Source organism: Grus americana, chromosome 14 (genome assembly GCF_028858705.1).
Source record: "Grus americana isolate bGruAme1 chromosome 14, bGruAme1.mat, whole genome shotgun sequence".
NCBI classification, from domain to species: Eukaryota; Metazoa; Chordata; class Aves; order Gruiformes; family Gruidae; genus Grus; species Grus americana.
In genome coordinates this window covers 4,864,464-4,887,288 of record NC_072865.1, presented here as the reverse complement: position 1 = coordinate 4,887,288, position 22,825 = coordinate 4,864,464, and the positions used below count along the sequence as shown (strand labels likewise).

At 39.7% G+C, this 22,825-nt stretch overlaps 1 protein-coding gene across 1 annotated transcript in view; it reads right to left on the bottom strand.

The window, feature by feature from the left end:
• The window catches only part of SPOCK1 (SPARC (osteonectin), cwcv and kazal like domains proteoglycan 1), a 315,512-nt gene that overhangs the window by 128,245 nt on the left and 164,442 nt on the right, over nt 1-22,825 (bottom strand). The window contains exon 4 of the mRNA XM_054842153.1: nt 2,826-2,940. Within this exon, the coding sequence (XP_054698128.1) occupies nt 2,826-2,940 (115 nt within the window). The remainder of the gene's footprint in view (nt 1-2,825; nt 2,941-22,825) is intronic.

Genomic DNA, 22,825 nt, shown 5'->3' with positions numbered 1-22,825 from the left:
TTGCCTTTTCTCGTAATGCCCTGTCCAATTTGTACTGTAAACGCCTTAGAGGATGTGCTGACAGAACGCTATTATCTGTCTGAAATACCTCTCAGACATCTTCTCCCTTATCTTCAAGGCCCAGGGCTGCTCACCAGGTGACTGTGGAGGGGAGGGAAGGAGGAAAAGGGAAGGAGGAGGGCTGCCAGGCCGGTACCCCACCATCGAACCTCCCGGCACTGTGAGCTGCTCTCCCATGGACCCACCCCACGAGCCCTGCCAGCTGGGTCAGGGGATCCCACATCCAGCAGGTCCACCATGGGCAGGATCAAAAGCATCGGGCTTGCCCTGTCTGAAAGCCGTACGGGATGAGTTAGCCATCACAGAGCCAGGGTTTGAGTAAATGTAAAATAACGATTTTTCATTTAACTCAATTTTATACACCGTTATTGTATTCCTGCAGTGGTTTATAAAGTGTGCATTCCAGCACAAAGGCGATGAAACAGCAATGGCATTGCGTTGTCACTGGTGATTTCAAAGTTAGCTACACTACGCCTGGAAAAACACAGTCTCCTTGTGCTGCAACTCTTCAGCAGGCCAGTTAATCAGGTGATGCAAATCGGCGTAGCTCCGTCTGGAAGCCTCAGCAATAACGCAAGATGTTGCTCTCCTGATTACTTTTTGCTGAGCCTACATGCTTTGTAAAGCCACTACAGCAAGTTGATAATGATGCATGAAATGGAAAATCCTTCTGAGCACACCCAAAAGCACTGTGGATGTGCCAAGCAATCGCAATGCCGCTGTGCTATTCGATGGTTCTTACGACCCATGTGCCCACACTGATGTATTCAGCCTTGCGCTGGTTTTAAATAGGTGCAACTCCATCTCTTGTAACGCATTTACTCCTGATTAACACAGCCTTAAATACAACTGGGGTCAGATGTACGGCACTATTCAGGTCAGGCACAGAAAAAAGAATAGAATGTTGTGGGACTAAAGATGAAAATCTTTAGTGGTGTCACTCCACTGATCCAAATCAGCAGAGAATTTGGCCTAGTTACCTTCCTCATGACACGTCTACCCTCTGAGGCAAGGGTAGATGGATATTTTGAGAATAAAACTACTTTGGGGACGTATGTGCCACTATCACACATCAGCAGTGGTTCTTTCAGCGTTACAAAACTTGTTGGAAATTGTTTGGAGAATTTTCAAAGGAAGTTTTCAATACTTTTCTATTTATCTCTATAGTCAGAGTGCTACTCAAAGGTTAGCTGAAATAGCTGCAGGCAGTGGAGGAATCATGGCGAGATCACATGAAACACAGCCTGGTTTCTGGAAAAAGGGATATTCAGCTCCTCCTCTACACCATTACTCTGTACCATCTTGTCTGCTTTTGGGACATTAAATACTGGAAATAGCTCAGAAAGCATTTGGCTCAACATCTATGTCTATATATCATAAGGACCACTATATAATGCAAGTGCTTTAGATCCACCCTAACTAGAAAATGTAAGCTACATAATGCCAAAAATGTCATTAGAATGTAAGCGCTGCACATAGCCATACTCCTAACATCCTTCCAGGGTTCATTCCATATTGAAAACCAAAGATTAAACATGCTGCCTTATTACACCATTTACTATGTATTATAAATCAAAGATTTTTTTTTTTTTTTTTTTACTGGATTAGCTTCCTCAGCCAGGTAGCAGTGAGATAAAATGAGATGTAGAACTGTGGGAACCAGATCATCCTGAATTTGGTTTGGCTTAAACAGTTGTGGAACTACAATCTCGGCTGACAATGACATTTAGGGACCTGAGTTGTTAGAGGCAAATTTTTGCTTCCCTGCTAAATAGCGAAAGAAATTGGAGACCAGTCCCCAGATTTATCACTCAAATGTAATGAAAGCAACACAACATATTTTTCTCAAAGTACAGAGCAACCATTCGGAGTTGTCCATTACAGCAGTACAGGTTTTATTCGACATCTGTTGGCAAATGGAGGGTCTTAGTTCTTCAGTTTTATTCTGGGTCTTGACTCAGAGAGACTCTGGAGATACTCAGGACCAGTTTCCTTACTGGTTCTACTTGTTCTGCTTCCAAAGAGGGCAAGACTAATTTGCTTGCTCTAAATTTGTTTATAAATTTCTTCATTCTTGATTGTTTGTAGAATATTTCAACCTATGCTCATTAGGGGTTTTTTTGTTGTTGTTGTTTATTCGTATCTTCTCTCAGTGAAGTTCTGTGGTCTAATTTGAGCATCTTGGCCAAAGCTTTTAACATATTAGCTATTTCATTTGCTCTTAATTCAGTCATTCAACAATCACACCTGGAGCTTTCTGTAATTATGTGACTCCCTGGGGAGATGCTCTACAAAGTTCCACCAACTTTTTTCAGTTCTTTGCCAAATTTAAGCAGAGGTTTGATATATTTTTTTTAATCTTTATCAATCTCTTTATTTGTTTCTAATTGAGTTACTGGAACTGTAGATGTCTCTGACACAATGTTTTCATTTCATATTCCAGGTTTTCAGATTTTAAAATATGCATAGTTACTGCTCTCTGCAAGTAGAAAACCACTCAGCACTGGGAAAGCATCCTGCACTCCGCACTACCTGGTGCACCATGTTCCAGTTAATCTTTTTGGAATAATAAATAAATAATAAATTATAAATAATAAGACTTCTCCTTGTCTTCAGAAAAAAAAAAATTGCAAATTAAACTTTAAAGGAAAGTTTTTAAGTTATGTTTTTTAATGTTTATTTTGGAGTTTTCTCATTTTACTCCTTCTCATCGCATGGATGCCTATGAAGACAGAAAAACCTCCATCACCATAAAGTTTCCTTACCTGTGTACCAGCTGCTTGCGGCTTACACAAATAGGAGTTTCATAGTCATGAGTGACACACACTTTATGTGGGCTGCACTTCACCTTCAAACATGGATCTTTGGATGGATCAAGGGCTATAAAAAACCAAACATATGAAAAAAGAAAGTGAGAATAGCATATAAAGTTATCTCTTGGCCGACACATGACAACTAGTTAGAATGAACACCCCCACATCTGAGCAAATAAATACTTTGCCACTTTAGAGCATGGGCTGCTGTTTTCAGACTGTGTGTTAAAGAAAGATGTTTAAGTAGAAAGATGGATGGAGACCTTAAAGGCTCTGAATATTGAACAGTGATCTGAGTCTAACTTGGCATTCACATTAATATTAGACATGATACTTTGGGAAGAAGCTCTGGTATAATAATCTTTATAATTTTGTTTGTTTCACAGAAAAGTTATGGTGGAATAAAATACTCTCACAAGTAACAAAATTACTACAATTTCAGAAGCTATAACTGACGTTGCAGAGCGCTAATAAATTTAATTTCACAGATACAGTATAGCAGGCATATTATTGTGTAGAAATTATTTTTAATTTTCATGGATAAGTATCTCCTGTACTTAGAATGCTTGAGGAGAAGAGTAGTAATAACAGCAAAGTAATCTTGGGCTTTTATACGACTTTCACCACCAGCAGTGCTGTCGGAAGTGGGATTAGAGAACATCATGTGTTGCTATCTCAGAGCAAATATGCCCAAACTGTTGTCCCTGCTGATGCTCCCCAAGGCAAGTTCTTCCTCCAAAGTCGTCCTTACACTCTTTCTTCTCCTTCCAGCACTCTCCAGTGTTCTCCCTCTTGGTGGTAGCATCCCCACTTTGGTCTGAGGTTTTGGTTCCCTGAGGAGCCATCACTGCTGCTTTGCCATTTTGTCCAGTAGCCTAAGCAGAGCCTAACAGGATCTGAGGATGGGCAGGGACACGTAGCCCAGAAACCTATCTTCATCCTTCAGCTAGCCCCAAGATGAATAATACAACGGGCAAGCAACAATTCCTAAGCTGCTGGAGAAAAGGACATGGCAGCAGCAAAGAGAACTTCTTTCCCTCTAATGTGATGGATGACGTGAGGTCCTGCAGCTAATCAGAAGTCTGGAAAACGTGCAAAAGTGACATGCAATCCTGCATTGGAAAGTGTGGGGCACTAGGGTTCACTCTCAGGTACCCTCTGTACAGTTTTGATTAGCAAAGATCCCACGAACCTTCCTCCTGACCATATCCATTTACCAATCCTCTGCTGAGAATCGGCCCCTCTATAGAAGTGTACGGCGAGGCTGCACAACAGGCCGCTTGAAGGCGTGAATAACGTTGTACCCTAATGATGATGCAAACGGACTTAGAGGACTGCAGACAGAAAGTAATTACCAAAATTGGCATTTAGCCAGGACACAGGGATTAACACACACGCGCGCGCACACACACACACATACGTTCTGCTTATCTGAAAAGGGTACTCGGAGACTGAAAGGGCACAGTGATACACTGCCAATATTCTAACGGGAGGCTTGTGATGAATGCTTTCCCCAGATGCAACAAACACACTCAGAAAGAAGCAGTGAGAGTCTGAGGAGCCCCCTTTTTTTTTTCTCTATACATAAAAATGTCATCTAACACTAAATGAAGAAATTAGCACATGGCACATTACGCCAAGTTTTACTAGAACTGCACGTACCTTTCCCCTCTCCTCAAATAAATGAAGATATTAACCATGTATCAGAGGCCTGATGTGGTAAACTTAAGATTTGCTTTGGGATCATCCTGTTTAGCATCCAAAGGGAGCGAGAGGGTCTGAACTCCGTGGAGGCGTGAGCTGCTCCTTCACAGAGGCAGGAAGATGCTGGTGCATTAGGCACTGGCGCAGCCTCCTGGTCCCTACAGAAGCTCAAAAGAGGCAGACAGTATTTGTTGTCCTGCCAGCGTGCAAGCCTGCCTGCTCCTGCCAAATTTCTACAGACTGCTTCCTTAAATGAGTGGTGATTTGGTAACCTCTGAAATAAAAAAAGAGGAGGGATACAGAGCTATGCTGGATAGCACTCCAATTAGAGCACTGACCCACCTGGGAAAATCTCTTACAAATACTTTTCTGCAATCAAGTCCCATTCGAAAGGCTATCTATCTAAATTCATTCTCTTACAAAAGGATGCTTCTAAAGATCAGCAATAAGATGTATCTGCCAGGATGAATTACAAATATTCAAAAAATGGTTGTGTGAATACTTCAGAAGAAGGGAAGTCACAGCCACACAGAGAAATTTCACCTTTGTTTAAGAAGTGATTTTTAGATAAGTTTTTTTTCCCAGACATTATTTTGCCATGGATTTGACTTTCTATTCCTCCTCAGTGTGTCCTCAAATCCCATTTTACCTCTCCCCTTCCTCCCCACGTAATGGGAACACTCCTGGAAATGGGCAACTCTTAGTTTCATTTTTGGGACTGTCTAAAGCTCTTATTGCACATTACGATAACTGAGTTTCTCCCTTTTACTGAACTATCAGAGAAACTTTTAAAGGATACTGTTTGACGTACAAGGAGTTTCAGTTTGCTGTGTACCAAATTTCTTTATAGGACAGCAAATGTACTTCCAACGAGCAGCGGATTCTTCTGTTTTCCTGCAGTGCTGAGGTGCTGCAGCTGTTCTCTGTTGGTTTAAACAGCCATAGCTACAAGCTCTTACCACATCAGCACCCATCACACATTTGTGATGGGCACTTGTGCTTCACTACTGCATATGTATTTAGTGGAATACCTTTGGTGCAAGACATGGGGAAATCGTAAAAACAAAACAAAAGTGTTAAAAGCTTTTTCTTTTAAAGCCATTAAAACTGATAGAAGAGGTGAAGCGAGCAAGGAAGGAGAAAAGACTATCCCTTTCCTGCACCATGAACAGCGAGGCATCAACATCCCATGAGCTGCCATCAGGAAAATACATAGGCAGGGTTTGAGGGGCCAGGGTCTGTCCCCCTGAAAAGACCAGAAGCTGAAAAGGCTCTTCAGGGGTGGTTTGCTCTTGCCTTTTCGTGTCTTTTCTAAGTCAGACTAACTGGCACATGAGAAGTATAGCCCATCCTCTGCTCCTTACGTTCCCAGAACACAGCGGGTGAGATATACATTCTTAATCCTCTTACTTGGCTCTCACTGGAGACTGAGTTAAAAACTGAGGCAGATATTTGACCTATCTGTCTACCTAGATATTCTTAAACTGGAAAACAGAGTGAGATACCCTCCTTCTGCAAAGCCTTTAATAAGTAAGCGTGAAGGGTCACCAGATTATAGGTTCAGTGCGCTGATGTAATTCAAAAGTCATATCCACACAAAAAAAATTTAATGACCAGAACTTTTGCTTGCTTGCAGCTGGCCTTGCTCTTTTACAGGAGCACATGCACGTTGTCTGCTTTTGCTGGTGACACATCCTTGATGCAAAATGCTGCATCAACAGAAACCGTTGTGCAAATTGGCTAGGAGCCCAGGGCTAATAGCTGCCAACATTGCCGGGCTGCCGGAGAGCACTCTCTGGCTGGGTGCTCATAGTTTTCTATCAGCCAGAGCCAGCCTAAGTGGGGATGTAGGTTTAGCCTTGAAAGTCAATACCAGTTTGGCATGAATAAAAGCGGCAGGATTTAGGCCCACATGGTCTATGTGGAATCATGCACAGTTTCAAAACTCAGCATTTTTTCATTGTAAAATTACTGTAATTCAAGAATGATATCCACTTCAGGAACTCCTTAGGTTTTCTAAGGCAATAAAAATACAGGCACTTCTGATGTATGTTCTGAAATAGCGTCACACAATATGTTACTGTTAAAAGAAACACGACCTTGAAATATTTTGCAATTAAAAAATTGTCTATCGGAAAAGAAAAGTATTGTTGAATTGTCATCAGTTTGAAGCACAGGAATGGGAAAAGATGTGGCTGGAAATCCCAGTCACTGTTTCCTTTTAAATCACACCTCAACTTCTCTCTACCTCAGTGTCTTGCTCCTAAAATGTGATACTACTGCCGATAATAATAATAAATAAAGCTTTCCCCACCGACCTGTGTGTTGGAGAAATTATTCCATTCATTGTGGAAAAGCTCATGAAGATCCTTAAACAGAACACTCTACAGAAGCATCATTTATTTTTCATCACAAACAGCCCTTACATACAGCTCAACACAGTAGAAGAAAGTTTATTAAATACAAGCAAAACTGTGGGCTTTGTCAGGAGACAGCAAAAAACCCCCACAATCTGGATTATTATTTCTTGAAATATTTTTTTTAATTTATGCAGAATGCATGATCCATATGAACATAAAAGGTCAAAATAGGGATTTATATGTCTGCAAAGTTCCTCAACATATTAGATAAGTTTGGAAGGTTGTACTGCTAAGCAACACAAGCCCTAAGGAGAGCTCATAATAAGAAACAATTTCTGAAAAATGCTAATCAAAGATCATGCTTTGTTAATCAGATTTCTACATGACTAGGAGCAGATGCTCATCATCTGCAGAAGAAAAGACCCTTGGGAATAAGATCAAACATAACAACCATATTTATCATCACAGTTCTTTTTGTCCTAAAGCCATGAGTATGAAATCTTTGAAAATGAAGAGCCAAAAGTACAAATAAATAAATGAAAGTGGGAAGAGGAGTGAAGAAAAAAATCGAGTTTTTATAATAAAGATGTTATTTTATCAGCTTGAAAGGAAAACTGCAGACATCCCTTTCCTGTGTTAAAGAGTCTGCACATAGTTACTTGGTTCTGTCTGCACGGTAATAGCAAAAATACCTTTAAGCCTGGCTGTAATACGTGAACATTTTTCCACTTTTGCTTTGGAGTGAGACTGAAGGTGAAGTTGATATGGTCAGTTAATCTGACCTGACAGTGGCTGAGGATTGGTCCAAAATTTCTGGAGGGGATATGTGTCCAGCCAGTATTGGAATTAAAGGTTTCACATGAACATAAATCCTTTGCTGAAAACCCACTTCAGTCACCCAGCCTATCTTTTTGTGAGTCCAAGCTCCATAGCTCCCTGTCCTGAGCTTTTCCCATGTTCAAATCCCTGCACACTTGGTCTCCAAGGGAAGTATCCATCCCAAGAGACAGCTGGCTGAAACACAGGGAAATGCAGCACTGCGCATCTCTCGGTGTAAACATTTTCAGAAGTTTTTCATCCTGGGGAAATTTAGAATTTCTGGCTTTTTATCTTGGCTCAAAAGCCTTAACTCTTCCTCACTTAACACCTAGATGTTTCTGCTGCTGCCATTTGTTTTCTGGCCAGCTGGTACCTTGGTTTCCTGGTACCCCGAGCTCTGAAGTCTCTTCCTGCCTGGCAGAGCACAAGCGAAGAAGCGTTTAAACTGGCTAAACGTTCTGCTTCATCGGCCACAACATTTTTGTAGGAAAATTGTACTCTATAGGTCAGCTGATTGCACCGCAAAGGGGAAAGGCTTTTGTATGTACAGTGATCCAAAACCTGAGCTAGGCCAACTTATACAAAACAGAGGTGCAGAATCAGAATTCCTATCATTAGGAGACAAAAGATTTGCATTCCTTTCTTTGGTCAAGCTTTTATTATGCACATTAACCTAAGTTCCCTCTTAAAACTACAAATCTTCTGTGGTTATCTCACAGAGATACCAGAATAATTGGTAAACAATAAACACCAGGGATTGCATCAGACCATTAACAACCTCCTAACGGTAAGCCGACATCTCTTTCCAATACTAAAAGGATTGCAAACACCAACTGCATCCCAAATCTCTTTTCCTCCCAGCTCCACAAAGCAGACAATGTTTGCTTATGAACTGTTCCTCTCCCCTCTCTGTACCATTCACCAGAAGCTGCGAGTTTGCAATATAAATAAATCCATGTTGGACAAAGACCTAACAACAGTGTTTGAGATACTTTTCTATTACATTTCATGTTTTTATATATTACCGCTATAAAAAGAAGACTTATGACTCGGAGGAAACTCCTTAGTTCAGACAATGGCAATACAGGGAGAAGTTGCTCTCTAAGACTGTAGCTCTATACGCTGCAGCTGTGGGTCACTGTGTTAATCACAACAGAGTAAATTTATTTTTCACACATTTAACTTTAAAAGGGTGATAACAAATAAATACTTTCAATGTCTTGCAGCAATGGATGTGTAATCCTGCAGAAACTGTACAACTAGTTCACAGCAAGATTTATGAGCTTGATTTTGTTTTTATGACCATTCGTTTGGGGGAAGAGAGCAATTTCAAACTCATAGCTGTTTAGTGGAGCTGAAACAAACTACACAATCAAAAAGAAACGGCATTATGTAAATATTGGGTTTTTTGTTTTCAAAATTGCCTGACAATAAGTACTATGATCACTCAATGACAGAAATAGTTCTGCATAATGAAATGTCAAGAGCAGTTGCTTTTATGCAATCCCCTTGGAACTGTTCTGACTATAGGAGAAAAGAAGAACATCTGTTGAGAAAGGTATGATGAACTGGAAAATGGGACCTGCTGTCTTCGATGCAGAGATCCTAGTGCATATTGTAAGACAGAAGAGATTGATAATAAAACAAAGCCTCTCAATTAAATGCTGCATTACGTTACAGGTGTGCATTTCAATATTATTATATATTACTTGATTCCAGCAATACTCCACAAGCAAGCACAGAACCTGCGAACACAAGCTGGTCTGGGCAGGCAGGGAGGAAGGCTGACTCCTCACCTGGCTTCCTCCCCACTCAGGGTGAAGCTCAACTGGCAGCTCATGTCAAACTTCAGATCTAAGAGGCAACGTTTCAAATCAGCATCTTTTCCCCACTTACAGCACGGCGACAGCCAAAGAGAAAGCATGATCAAAGCAGCTAAGTAGTGACTTGGAGGAATTTTACAATATACTTCCATGAAAATCACCGTATAGCAAACGTGTCAGACACCATGCAGCCAGCTTAAACACGTATTAATGAAAATCTCTACGAAATTTGCCCTTGGTTTTTGCAAGGAAGAGGGCATGTTTTCAACACGTGATGGCTAAAACCAGTTCTGGTTTTAACGTTTCAGTTGTTTGAAGTAAACCATAGACCTCCCCCCAGAATTAGAGTTTCTACTCAGCTTTAAAGTCGATGATGAATGTATGCTTTGTTTCCTCAATGTGAACACGGCCATACATATTGACTTAAAGAGCACTCAGGTGAACGTTGCTCTGCTTCTCTGTGAAAATATAATGGTTTTCAATGCTCCAGAGGCAAACTCCAGCCAGTCCCCGTGCTGAGGTTAGACTGTCAATGGAGCTGAATCCAAGTGCAATGGGACTACCCCATCGTCCTTGTATGAACAAGACACCCAAGCAAGCCTGTGATGGACTTCCAAGGCTTTGACAGCCATTCAGAAGGTTTCTGCCTATACCTTTTTGCAGATTTTTTTAATTTTACAGGTTGGTAAGTGGCCTCCTTGAGTGGCTAAGACTACGTTGTTTATTGGAGCGGAGTGTAACATTTCTTCTCAGAGCTGGTATTGTCAATAATTCTGGGTTTAAACAATGTTATTCAATAACAGATTACCCCTCCCCCCCAAAATAAATTGCAAATAATTACCAATGGATTTTATTCTGCTTCTGCAAATCTTGGCATAAATCATTCTGCTTCATTAGAGAGAAAATTGGTGTTAGCCCTCCCCCAAGTCTAGGGGAGAACATGTCTTCGATTAACAAGCTCAGATATTTAAGTCTCTCTTTCTCTCTTGCATGCTCTCTCTCTGCATAATTACTCAGAGCAATTTGCATACAGAAATCAATTCAGCTGAAAATTAATTACCATAGGCTTGAATGTTTCAAACATGTATGTGAATTATTTTCAGTAAATGGAATTTCTCAAGGCAGTTAAACAGTAACATATCAAACTGTCAGCATTTATTCCATCACTGTGTGGTATTTTTGTATAGTTTTGTTTCGGAGCACCCTAACATTTGGGTGGCTGAAGACATTGGTATAGTGCATGGAAACATCTATTTTAATTTTTACAGGCACTTTCAAAAATCATTTCTTAGAGCTGACATATAATTGCTTTTGACATTGCTGAGGGCCATCCGAGGCAAAAGGACTCTACAGATTTCCTTTCCAAAGCAAAGGATAAGAACCCGAGTATTTAAACAAATTTTCTTGACAAATATAGAGAAATCTGATGCAGTGAAAATAAGCAAAGAAAAAAAAAAGATAGGACCGTACGTTAGGAAATGAGCTTCCATTGGCGGCTGTGATAATCAGTCACAACCTTCAATGTAAGTATTTGGTTAGCAACTAGTAAAGAGACGTATGCAAGACCCAAGCTGATAGAGAAGCTCCTGGTTTGATTTCTGACAATGAATCGTTGTAATTTATATCTCAATATACTGCAAATGTATCTCAAATACTTCCCTAAACTGGCGAAAGAAGCTGTCAAATACAGCTACGAACTCGCTTTGTTTTTTAGCTAGCACTAGGCACGCTTTTCATGAACAACTCTCCTGCCTGCAAGGCAAAGGTTCGACCAACGTGCAAGTACAGAGCACTCGCATCGGTTCAATAAAATATGATCTGGCATCAGTGCCATCATGCTTCTCTAAATTCCAAGCACTTCCACTATGTGATAATTTGTGCTTGTATGTGTCATACCCCAGGGAGCGTTTCTGCATACCCCGGTAAGCTGAAGGCAAAACAGACCTAAAAACCCCACAGACAGAAGGACACTGGTCAGATGTTCCCTTCAATTATTAACTCCAGGAAGTAGTGAGGGTACAAAAATAACCCCATTCTCAGGGACTCGCAGGGCTTTGGCATATGTTTAATGACAGCAGCTCTACAGTTTCTGTCTTAGAGTCGCAAAAACCCCCGGGGTGATCCAGCTTCAAGCTTCCTGGGATGGAAGTAGAGAGCTTCGAAAGATCGCTTTAATCTTTAGTTGGTGGAACATGAGAAAATGAAGAAACCTCTGCTTCTGCCTTGCCGGGAGGACACAGTTCTGCAGTATCTGTCTTAACAGATCCTCAGCACTTCAGCAGAGCTAAAACCATGACTGCTTCCTTCGGTCAGCCTCAGCTCTGTGCTCGCATTTCAAAGGTACTCTGTAACGGCGCAGCCAAGCGTCTCTAACCTCGGGCATCCTGCTGCTGACTCCAGCGGATCTCCCCCCTGCCAGCCCTTCCCTGCTCTCTCTGCTCATTCCACCCCCTGCCCCTTGGGTGCCTCCGAGCCCAGCCATACCTCTTCTGCAACGAAATACGCTCCCCCAGACTTTCAAGCTCAATTTTCTAGCAAATGAGAGGACAAGAGAGAGAAAGCACTTGGATCTCCGCCCTGGTAGAACTGGCTAGCTGATAAAGTCTTGTGAAATGATTGTAAGTCAGATTTTATTTTTGTAAGAAGCTGAGGCTGCATTTTCCATATCTGTGATTGAACTCTGGCCCTGTGATATCCGCTGAGTCCCTTAAATCTCCAGATCCTAGTACCAGAACAGAACTTTGTTTTTCCCTCCAAAAAACCAGTAAGATTTTGTTCTCATTGCTGCTGGGAAAATACTGAAAACATTAAAGATTTAAATCAATCAAAGCCATACAAGAGACTCCAAATCCTTATTTAAAAATAAAGAAAAAAAGCACATATATTTAAGATAACTTTGAGATTTCTGAATGCTTGGATCTGACAATCCTTTGGTAATTTTGAAATGACAAATATATTTTTTTCCTGTGAACTGACCTAGACTATTTTGGCTTTGCTGTTACACTGGAGTGAATTATAATTTATTTAGTGGGATTTCATTTAATAGGAATTATTTTACTCCATGGCCAATGAAAACAAAACAGGTTGTATCTTCTTCGGAAAATAATATTTCAAATTATTCATGCATAATTAAAGATACACCTTTCCCATTTCAGATGAATACAAACATATATTTTGATTTCCTTGGAGAGAAGTTGCATCGTATGTAATGAAACCCTTCTCTAATACTTCTGAGGCTATTGTAATTTATACTTTAACTAACTGAAGCAATAATATAATGGCAAAAAATTTACCATTATTTAATTCAGATACCTAGCTTGTGAGAAACTGAACCCTTTTCCAACTTTGATTAAGAACTATAATGAAGTGCAATACTGTGAACTATGAGTAGAAGAAAATAAAATTGAAACAAATAGAAGTGGATATAGAACTCATCTGTATTTTTTATAGAGAAAAATCTTTTACCAATCAATTTTGTCATTCTTCATTAGATATTTTATGTTATTTGAAAACATGAATAACATATATTTTAATGCTTGTATTTTACAGGTATTGCAGAAGCAAAAGTGCATCCCTGTTATTACTGAGTCCATCAGCAAATAGTAAAAAACAAGGACCAAAGTGCTGTTTTTATGAATCACTATTTCAGTACACATAATTACAATTCTTTTCCAACACAGCACTGCAGAGCGCTAGGCAAGCAATAGAAATTCTGGATATGAATTCTCTGAAAGGCTGACGAGTTTGCTCTATTTGTCGACAGACTGAAAGTCAATGTTGTTACAGTAACAGCAATTCCCAGCCAGGCACCCTGCGTATCTCTACATACTCATATTTAAATGTTAAACTAGATAAGACATTCAGCCCGGGAAATGAGAAACCTCCACTTTTTCCATTAAGTTCCTTTGCTTATTTGCTAGGACAAATGAAACAGAATTTAGCTCCAAACATTATCACCTATTGAGTATAAAATAAAGGAGCTCATTTTATGCTTAATTTATAAGGTACAATGTGGATAGGACTTTTTGAAACAGTACGCCGTGGAAGAAGTACCAACTTTACGCTTGCTCTTAGCATCTTAGCGCATGGGCAGCGACTGTCCTAGTCAATGGGGCAAGAAGGGAAGGACACCCTTATGTTGTGTTCTGGTTGCTATCGTTGCCTTCATTGTGACTTTGGATACAGGAGTTGGTCACTCTGCCCCTCCTCTCTTTTTCAGTATTTGAAATGGGGATAGTAATACCTGTCTAGAAATCACCCTGGGACTCTTGGCATCGCAGAACACAAGCAAAGGGCCCCTGTGAATGACTTGTAACGTAATGATTTCAAAACAGTTAAATTCTGCAGAACCAAAAGCCATTTCGTGTTCATTTATGGCAGTCTGATTGTCTCCATGGAAACATGGGTAAAACACTTTATTTCCTACATCAACAGAGGAAGATTTGTTTCCATATTACATTAGTTTTAGTGTGCACTGAGCAAAACAAACACAAAAATAAAAGACTTTTCAAAGACTGATTTCATTATGAAAAGATAGCAGTTTCAGTCCTATCACATGGAAGCAGTCTACCGTAGTGGAACACCTTGCAAGATGGGCAGCATTCTGCAGAAGACCTCTGGATTAGAGATGAAATAGAAAAATCACAGATTTGTAAAGAATTTATTGGCAGAATAAACCACTAGAATTTTAAAGCTGTAGAGCTTTTAGCCATGAGACATGACAAAATGGCATGACCCTACAGAATGAGTGCTGCTTCTACGGCACGTGGTTTGTACATGATCTAGAAATCTGTACAGCACAAAACACATCAAAAGTGTAAATTGGCTGGGGGCTGGCTAGCCTAATAGATTGTAACTTAATGTCATTTTCATTGGTTTTGAGAGGAATTACCTACGCAGGAGAAGATGAAGCTCCTCTATGGATAATCAATTAGTCACATAATTGATAGCCGGAAGAAGCTTAAATGGGAAATAAATGAAAGGACGAACGCCTGTCCTGGCTGGTTCTAAAGTATAGTAAATACAAATACAGAAAAGAGAATTCCTTCTTCTAGCATGAGTTCAACAGGAACAAGTGCTGTGAGAGTCAGTGAAAATCTAATACCATTCCTCAGTGCAAGAGAGAATCTCTAATGTGAAACAAATAAAGATGAAAATTCATAAACTACAAAATCATTTTGTAAAAATTAACTCCACTCTGCTGGAATTGACCAGCAATTGCTGAAATTGCGCCAAAGATAGAAATTTTGAGAATGGGAGTTTCTAAACAGTAGGAGATTGGTGACTTTTCCGCACAGAATGAAATGAAAGGGTAAAATAAGCAGCTAACCTCAGAAGTGGAAAAAACAGATTGTCAAATTGGCTGGAAGACAGAAAGTGGTCACAAGGAAGAGCATTAACATTGCAATTTAGAAGTGTCTTAGTGGTATGATAGCAATCAAAATATGAAGTTATAGGACGTGTACAGCCCTGCAGAATAATACATACAGAAGAAAAATACCCAACACTGGGTTCTTTCTACAGGGTTTTTTCTTGCTACACTTTAGTTGCTACAGAAGTGTGGAAACTGATGATCAACTTTTAATTCACCCACTCTACAGTTCCTCTCTTGGTTTTGAGACCTCAACATTAAATTTTAACAACAAAAGATCACCTCTACAGAGCTGCTGCTAAATCAACACGCTTTGCAGTTTGCTTCTTAGAGGTCTCTGGCAAATGCATACCAGGTTAAAATTCTAGTGACATTAATGCATTCCAGGGCATCTCGATATGTCTTTTGGTAAGTGATTGATAATAATTTTTAAACACACAAACCCAACATTTAGAAGACTTTAAATGGAGTTGCAGTTTAATTAAAATGCTTTATGTTTCTCAAAAAATTATACATTGATGAAGATATCATCTGACAGAGGAGAAATGCTATTTCTCTTGCCAATACTTAGCTAAAATAATTCAAAGAAAAATCCTTTATGAAGAATTAAAGTTTGAACAGTTCCTTGTGGATACTTGAGTAACTGTCTGGAATAACTAAAATGTTGTTTTGTCCTTTTCCCACAGAGAAAGAGCCGAGGCTGCCTCAGGCAATACAACAGCAAATTCTGTAACTTTGCACTCAGCATGGTAGCTAAAATCCACTTCTACAACAGAGGAACAACTGTTCATAAGAGAATTGCTTAATTTGTGGAACACCTAGGCAAGAAATGCCTTGAAAAAGAGTAAGCTTTCCAAGTTATGAAGTAACACTGAATTATTCAGGGTTCCTGGTGTACATGTTACTTTTTATTAGAACAAAGATAAAACACAGAGTTCTAATAAAAAGGAGCCATGTGTATCAGTAATGCTGAATAATTCAAACACAAAGTAACAATGGAATTGGAAACTGGGTTTTACTCCCTTTCAGGGAATATAGAATATATTTCCAGAGTTAACTTGTCTGATCTATCTCTAGACACATCTGGAGGCATTGCCCCAAATTTGAGACAAGAATAATGTGAAGACCAAGAAAGAGGGTAATGGTGGTTTGGGGATGGGAGATGGGAAAGAGGGAGGACACCAGCAGGAACCTACCACTGTAATTCTAAATGAAGCTGTAAATGTTACCTGTAACTGCTATCCCCTTCTAGACTTCACCATTCCCAGTGAACATGGAAAACCCAGGAGGATAAGCAGTGGATCTCAGATCGGAGGGAATACCAAATAATGCAAGATGTTTTTCCAATTTCAAACAAGATCTTTGTTGAAAAATGACAATCAGAACATAGAAACAGTTTAACTGTGACCTTAGTATTAAGAAGAAAAAAACCATTTCCATTTATATAAATGCGCTGTGACATTAAGGGAACAGAAATTGTATTTCAGCATGATTTACCCATCCCACTGCTTTTTCTGCAGAATATATTTCTATTTGCCTTTAATCAGTAAATTGACATTTTAATAAGGGTGCATCACTACAAAGAGGTCTTCTCTACTGCGAGAAGAGGGTGGAGCAAGCCGTACAGTGAGACGGACTGACAATGAGGGAGTATCTCTGCTCCTTTCGGATTCCTCCGCCCTCCCCTGTGGGGTTTGCAAATCCTCCCTCCCCACCCCCCCAGTGTTACTTGGGCTGACACTGAACTGGAAAATGAGTTTAGCTTGATTTTACCATAGTTAACCATTAAAATCTGTTCAGAGAAAATGTGTTTGTCTGACATGATGACTGAATTTGCATTTATAATTTGGGCAAGATCATTTTTCCAGCTGATTTCATAGTACTTTCCAGGATAGAGTCGCTGCCAGAAAACCTAACTCGAAATTTTTATCCGCTCTAAGTCACATCAGAGCAAAGACTGCCGACAGCCTGAATATGCTAGGTATGCAGGAGAGAAAAAACTAACCAAGAAATTAATGTTCTGTGCTCTGACCCTTTTTTTACACTTTGGATATTAAAATAACTTTCTTTACGGAGCTATAGACGTGGGGAACAGCTGTACAAACTAGTAAGCCTAAGCAGGAGTTAAGTAATAGTCCGCTCGACTATATCACAAACCTAGGAAAGAAACCCTCTCCCATCAGCTTCTGCTGTTGCCACAGAGGCAGCCTTAGCGTTCAGTTCATCACAAACAGAGTAAAAATGTAATTCTGCCCACAACGCTCGAGAGCCATCGTGTTAGACATCATGGTTTGGAAGTGGGGAGTCAGCGTTTCAGTTCAGGGTATTTAATTCAGCTACTTACATAATTGTCCCTGGCTCTTTCATACACAATACATATACATACGAAAAAAATGAAGACATTAAAAAAACATAATTAAAAGATATATCAGTATTTTAATGTATTATTCCATGCGCATGTCTGCTATAAATGAGCTATGAGGATATATCACAAGAACTCAGATTAAACTACAGCAACAGCCTTTGTACTAATGTGCAAGACCTAATGAGGGAATTCCTTTCTCTCTTTCTCACACAGTATCAATTTCATGCCCTATAGGTTTTTAAATGGCCCACAAATCTTTGTGATTTGTTTTTTTCTCTGAAGGAAGACTACCATATCAGGTCTTTTAATGCAAGCTGAACAATCAATAACAGTCAAGATATTTATTAGGCGTAATAGGCTCCTTAAACATGGAAGAATCTATATGGGACATGGCCATTAGTACGTGTGGAGCCTTTACTACTGGCTCTCGGTATTTGCCGAAGGGGGATAGTGGTACACCGACATTGATATACAGATTTTTTTTATGGGCTTTGCAAACACTTCAGAACAGAAGGTGTCCAAGTGCCAATGTCATTGTTTCAGAAGAAAGATCCTTCTTTCCTCCTTTCAGTGGATTCTCTCAGTAGCTCCTCCCTGGAGTTTTCTATCAAGCTAATTAATTTAGCGGTCTCCCAGGCTGCAGGATGATTTGAAACTCAGCATGTTCTGCTACTGGTAATTTGTTAGCGTGCCTAAATTTCACATCACTTAACTACATTTTCAGGTGGATTTCTGGATCATTTGGTGTTATAACGAAACAGGGCAAAGCCAGAAGGCCATGGCTAGAAGGGCTTTGCTGACCCTTGCTATTTACTTGTAGCCTGCAAAAGCAAACAAACGAAGAGGAAGCTCGGCAGGCTCGTGACTACAATACGGAAGAGCGATGTGCATTTGTACTGGCAGTGGGCTGTCACGTTTTGTAGTGAAACAAAATGATCACATAGTCTCTCTTTTCTGTGAGTAACCTCAAATAAGCTTTTCATTGTGCTTAAAATCCCAGAGTGTTACAGCAGGAGCGCTGATTCGGTAAAATGCTGCTTACCTACAACTTCCTCTGACAGCATTAACTGTCAGCCTTAAAAAATGCCATAGAAATGTCTACATCCATGAAGAGCCATTACCTCCATGGGAAGTAGTAAGTGCCTGTACCAGAGAATGTGCAAATTTAAAAACAGCCATATTTTTAAAGATAGTTATCTTTTAATGAGGAAACACTGGGTATTATCATAGAGCAGTGGAAGCTTTGGTTTCTTTGGGATCAGGATTTCACTTTCTACTTTTAAATAGGTTTTGTTAAATGATTCATAAGATAGGACCAATAAGAAGGTAGGGAAACTCAAGGCTTATCTAAACAGCAGCTTGGTCACTTGGAGGATTAAAATACTTCTACTCTGCTGCTGACACATTTGAGAAAAAAATGCACAAATGAAAAAGAAACAGATGGAAATAAAACAACAGTAGGCATAAACATTCTTGCCACCATGGTAAAGCTGATAGCTTGGCACTATGTTCTAGAAGAGAAAATGGAAGCCAAATATTAGGGAGAGTTGGGGTCAATGACCCATTCTCCGCATGCTGTTACAGTTCCAGTATCTTTGTCGCTCATGCTTGATGGTGCTATCAGAAAGAGGAGACCAGAATAGCTAGAATCCTTCATTCTTACCCATTGTGGCAGTTCTCATGTAATGAATAATTCACATCTACGGTATTTGCTTGAACTGCTGAATGCTGGAACTCACAACCAGATAATTAGCTAATAAAGAACTGTGGATTTGTTGCTTGCTTCACTTACCAGTTTCTCCAAATTAATGTAAAGATGACAATGTGCATTCATACAGAACGTATACACAAGCCATGTAGGAAGAAGAAATCTTAAAAGCATCACATAACTGCTAACATCTAGATAATGCATGTAGCTTCAAAATGATGTTAAAATTTGCCCAGTGTTACAGTCATACATGTGGATTTACCCTATAATGTATACCATAATACTGCCTGAAACGATCCCACATCTTTCTGCAGCTGAAATCAGAGATGGAGTAACCCACAACTCATCACTCTCTCTTTCTGAACAGAAACTTTTGGCCTTCCCCACGAAGATCCACTGGAAGCCATTTTATTAGATTAGATTCCACATTTAATTAGAAGTGACATTATCCATCAACAGTTAAAAGCTTCTAGACTCCTTTTACTGTTTCATTGAGATTAAGTGTGCCTACTACCAACTGTCCTAGGCCATAGCTTAAGAATATGCAAATGCAGAGCACAGGCTCACATTTAGTGGGGGCAGATAGAAAGTCCTTAGGGGACTACTGCTGCCCGGTAATGACATCTCAAGCTGCGCCCACACTCCCATGTCTCGTTGCTTACTCTCCAGCACCATGGATTTTTCCAAATCAAGTCTAAAAAAAAAAAATAATTATAATATTTGTCATTTTATTAGAAAGGCAAGAGTGCAGCCAGTAGTTTGGTGACATTTGAAAGAAGTATTCAAGACATAATTTGTACGTCACAGAAAGGGAGGGGATAGGGCATGAAGCCATCTGTCTTCTGACTGAAACTGATACAGGCTTTAATGGAGTTATAGTGGGGATCTGGCTTAAGCAGGCTGGCAAGAAGAGGAAATAAATTTGGAACAGTTAATGAAGCAGAATGTGAGTGAGCATCAACCAGTGTGATAGCCTTGATGAGTCTGAAATAAAGATATGTGCTCTTCTTGTAGGAATTACAGACTCTTGAGGCAAATCTTTAGCAGAGAACACCTACTTGAACAGTCCCCAACGAATGGGGGAAGATTCACTTAATGTTACGTGAAGAACAGAAGGCTCCATGTATTGGTTACCGTGCATCATTCAGTAAAAAAAACCCAAACCAACCTAAAAGTACCAATCAACTAATGCCCTCAGAAACATGTGTGTGAGAGAGAAGTACTAAGAGATAGAAGTACCAGAGATTCTTCTTGAGTGCTGCATTTTCTGTGGGCCCACTGACCCCATCACTATCTCCAGCACATGCATTTGCAAGCTCTCAAGTAATGTAACTGAAGTACTACAGAAGTACTACTGTATTTCAGCATGCCAGTACGTTTTGGTACTTTAATCACAGGTTGTCTACTTGCTGACATAAAATGATCCTAATCATCCCCACTAAAGTTTTGCCCAGCTCTCATTTGCTACTTCACCTTGCAGCCAGCATTTAACTTATCTCTAGGCTACATCCTCATCTTTGAGGAAAGACTTGCTCATCTCACTTCAAATGACTCGGAGGATTCAATATCCAATTAACTTTCTGAAAATCTAGTTGTTCCATAATTTGGCAGCTGGAGTGAGTATGTGTTACATTTACTTACCAACATAATCTTCTTTTATTCTAACTTGACATCTTATCTCATCAGCACTGCCTTGAAATATTGACCTGGGAAACTAAGCTAATGTCTAATTGGTGGGGGGAGGTGGGGGAAATGTGTGTGGTGGGGGTGGAATTTCACTAATTAGCAACCTACCAAATACTCTGCCAAGAGGGAACAAGTATAACTGATAGAACGTTTCCTAGATGAGTCTGCAAATAGCACAAAGGCAAGAATTAGCATCTATAGCCCAATATGATCTTAACTCTCAGACTACAGGATAACAATTAAATTCTGGTATAACTAAATACCTCAATCCAGTGAAATCTATGATTGACAGTACCTCTTACTAGTCACTTAGAAATCAAAAGCCTCATCTGTCCACTACCCAGACGAAAAGAGGTGTAAGTCGTCCTTGCTGCTCCCCGACAACTGAATGAATCCTTTTGCACTGTGTGAGACTACAAGCAGCACGCCAGCCTTTAGGCTGGTTTAGCTGAGGGCTGATAAGTTTTAGCTTCAAATAGTAACTTAAAATAGATTAATCAAGTATCTGAAGATCATGTGAACATATCCAGAGATTTCTATTGAGCGCAAGTGATAGGATCTTGAATCTACAGAAGAATCAGAATTTTATTTTAGTACCATACACACAGAAGAGCACACATACACAACATGTATCAAAATGAGTTGGTCAGCTGAACTCCATTGACTCAGATCAACAGGTTGCCTAGAAAATTAGGAGGAAATGGAAGGAATAAGCTGCATTTACTGATGGGATATCCAGTACAGTAGGCATAGAAGAGACACCGATAAAGTAGAAGGGAGTGATGGTGATGTCAACCAGAAGGCAGAACTCCAGTCAGAGGATGCGGTCACACCAGCTCTTGGGAAAGGAGCATGGGCTTGGTGAGGCATTACAAAACCGGATTTGCAAAGCAGGCATCAAACACAGAAGGCATGGTATCGTGGCATAGATTTTAGCTGTGGCAGGTAAAGCCCAATTGCTATTTTCAGAGCCCTTGAATTCATTATGTTCCTACCTGTAGTCTAGTCAATGAATACACATTTTATCATCTTGATGTACAGCATAAAGAATGATTTCCCTCATTAATACAAATTGAACTTTCAGTTCCAAGCTACTCAGATTGTAAGAGGCTGTAAGAATGTGTGGCTAGCCTTGCCCAATGACTCAGGATATGGCCCTAATTAACATCCTTGTGGTCAGTTTTCTAATTTTATATGTTTCAGAATTTTGTGTTTCAAATGCAACATAGCATTCAGAATATTAACTAGCTAAAAAACTAGAAAAATATATTGATCAGATGTTCTTATTTTAAGTATTAGCTTGTAAGCAATATGCTGCTGCCGTAATGTCCTGGTGAAACACACAGATTACACCAACTGTTATATATTCCTGTGTACAATTTCGAATTTTTTTAAAAAATTATATTTTATATATTTTTTTTTTAAAAAGAGCAAGCTTGGATTCTATGGCATTGCACTTGCATGTGATAGTGATACAAGAGGAGGTTTCATCTCAGCAGCTTCCCCTGCCTACAGTCTCCTGTTTTTAGCCCTCCATGACATATTGGTTCCATACATGAAAATATGGCACTGGGCAGCAACTGCAAGATGCCAAAATTTGGCCTTCAAGGTTCTAAACTATTACAGTGATGATACACTTCATTAAAAGGTAATAAATACCAAGGACAGTTTTTTAAGTGATGATGAACACATGCTGAATTTACTGCAAAACTGGGACCAGCTAACCATATGTCCAAGTCAAACTCTTATTCAAGGTGGCTGGCCGAACACCTGCTTTCAGAAATCTGCTGTATGGAAAGGTATTACACCCAGCTTTGCTGTGCAGGGGCTGCTAATGGTGATGGGAACTGCCATTTTCAATAACACACTTTCAACATAAAGTGTTTTTTTCTAATAGCTGAGGCAAGTGTTTGGTGTTTATTTCCTGTAAGAGAGTGCAATCCCTTAATACATTCTGTTCCACATTCCCTTACAGCCTATATAACTCAAAGGGACAAAATAAAAAAGTGTAAGATTCTCCATTCGAGAGACTAAAACGAGAAATGAAAACATTTATATCACTTAAATCTGACTCACTCACACTTCCATTTAAGTTTAAAAAAAATCTAAAATCCTC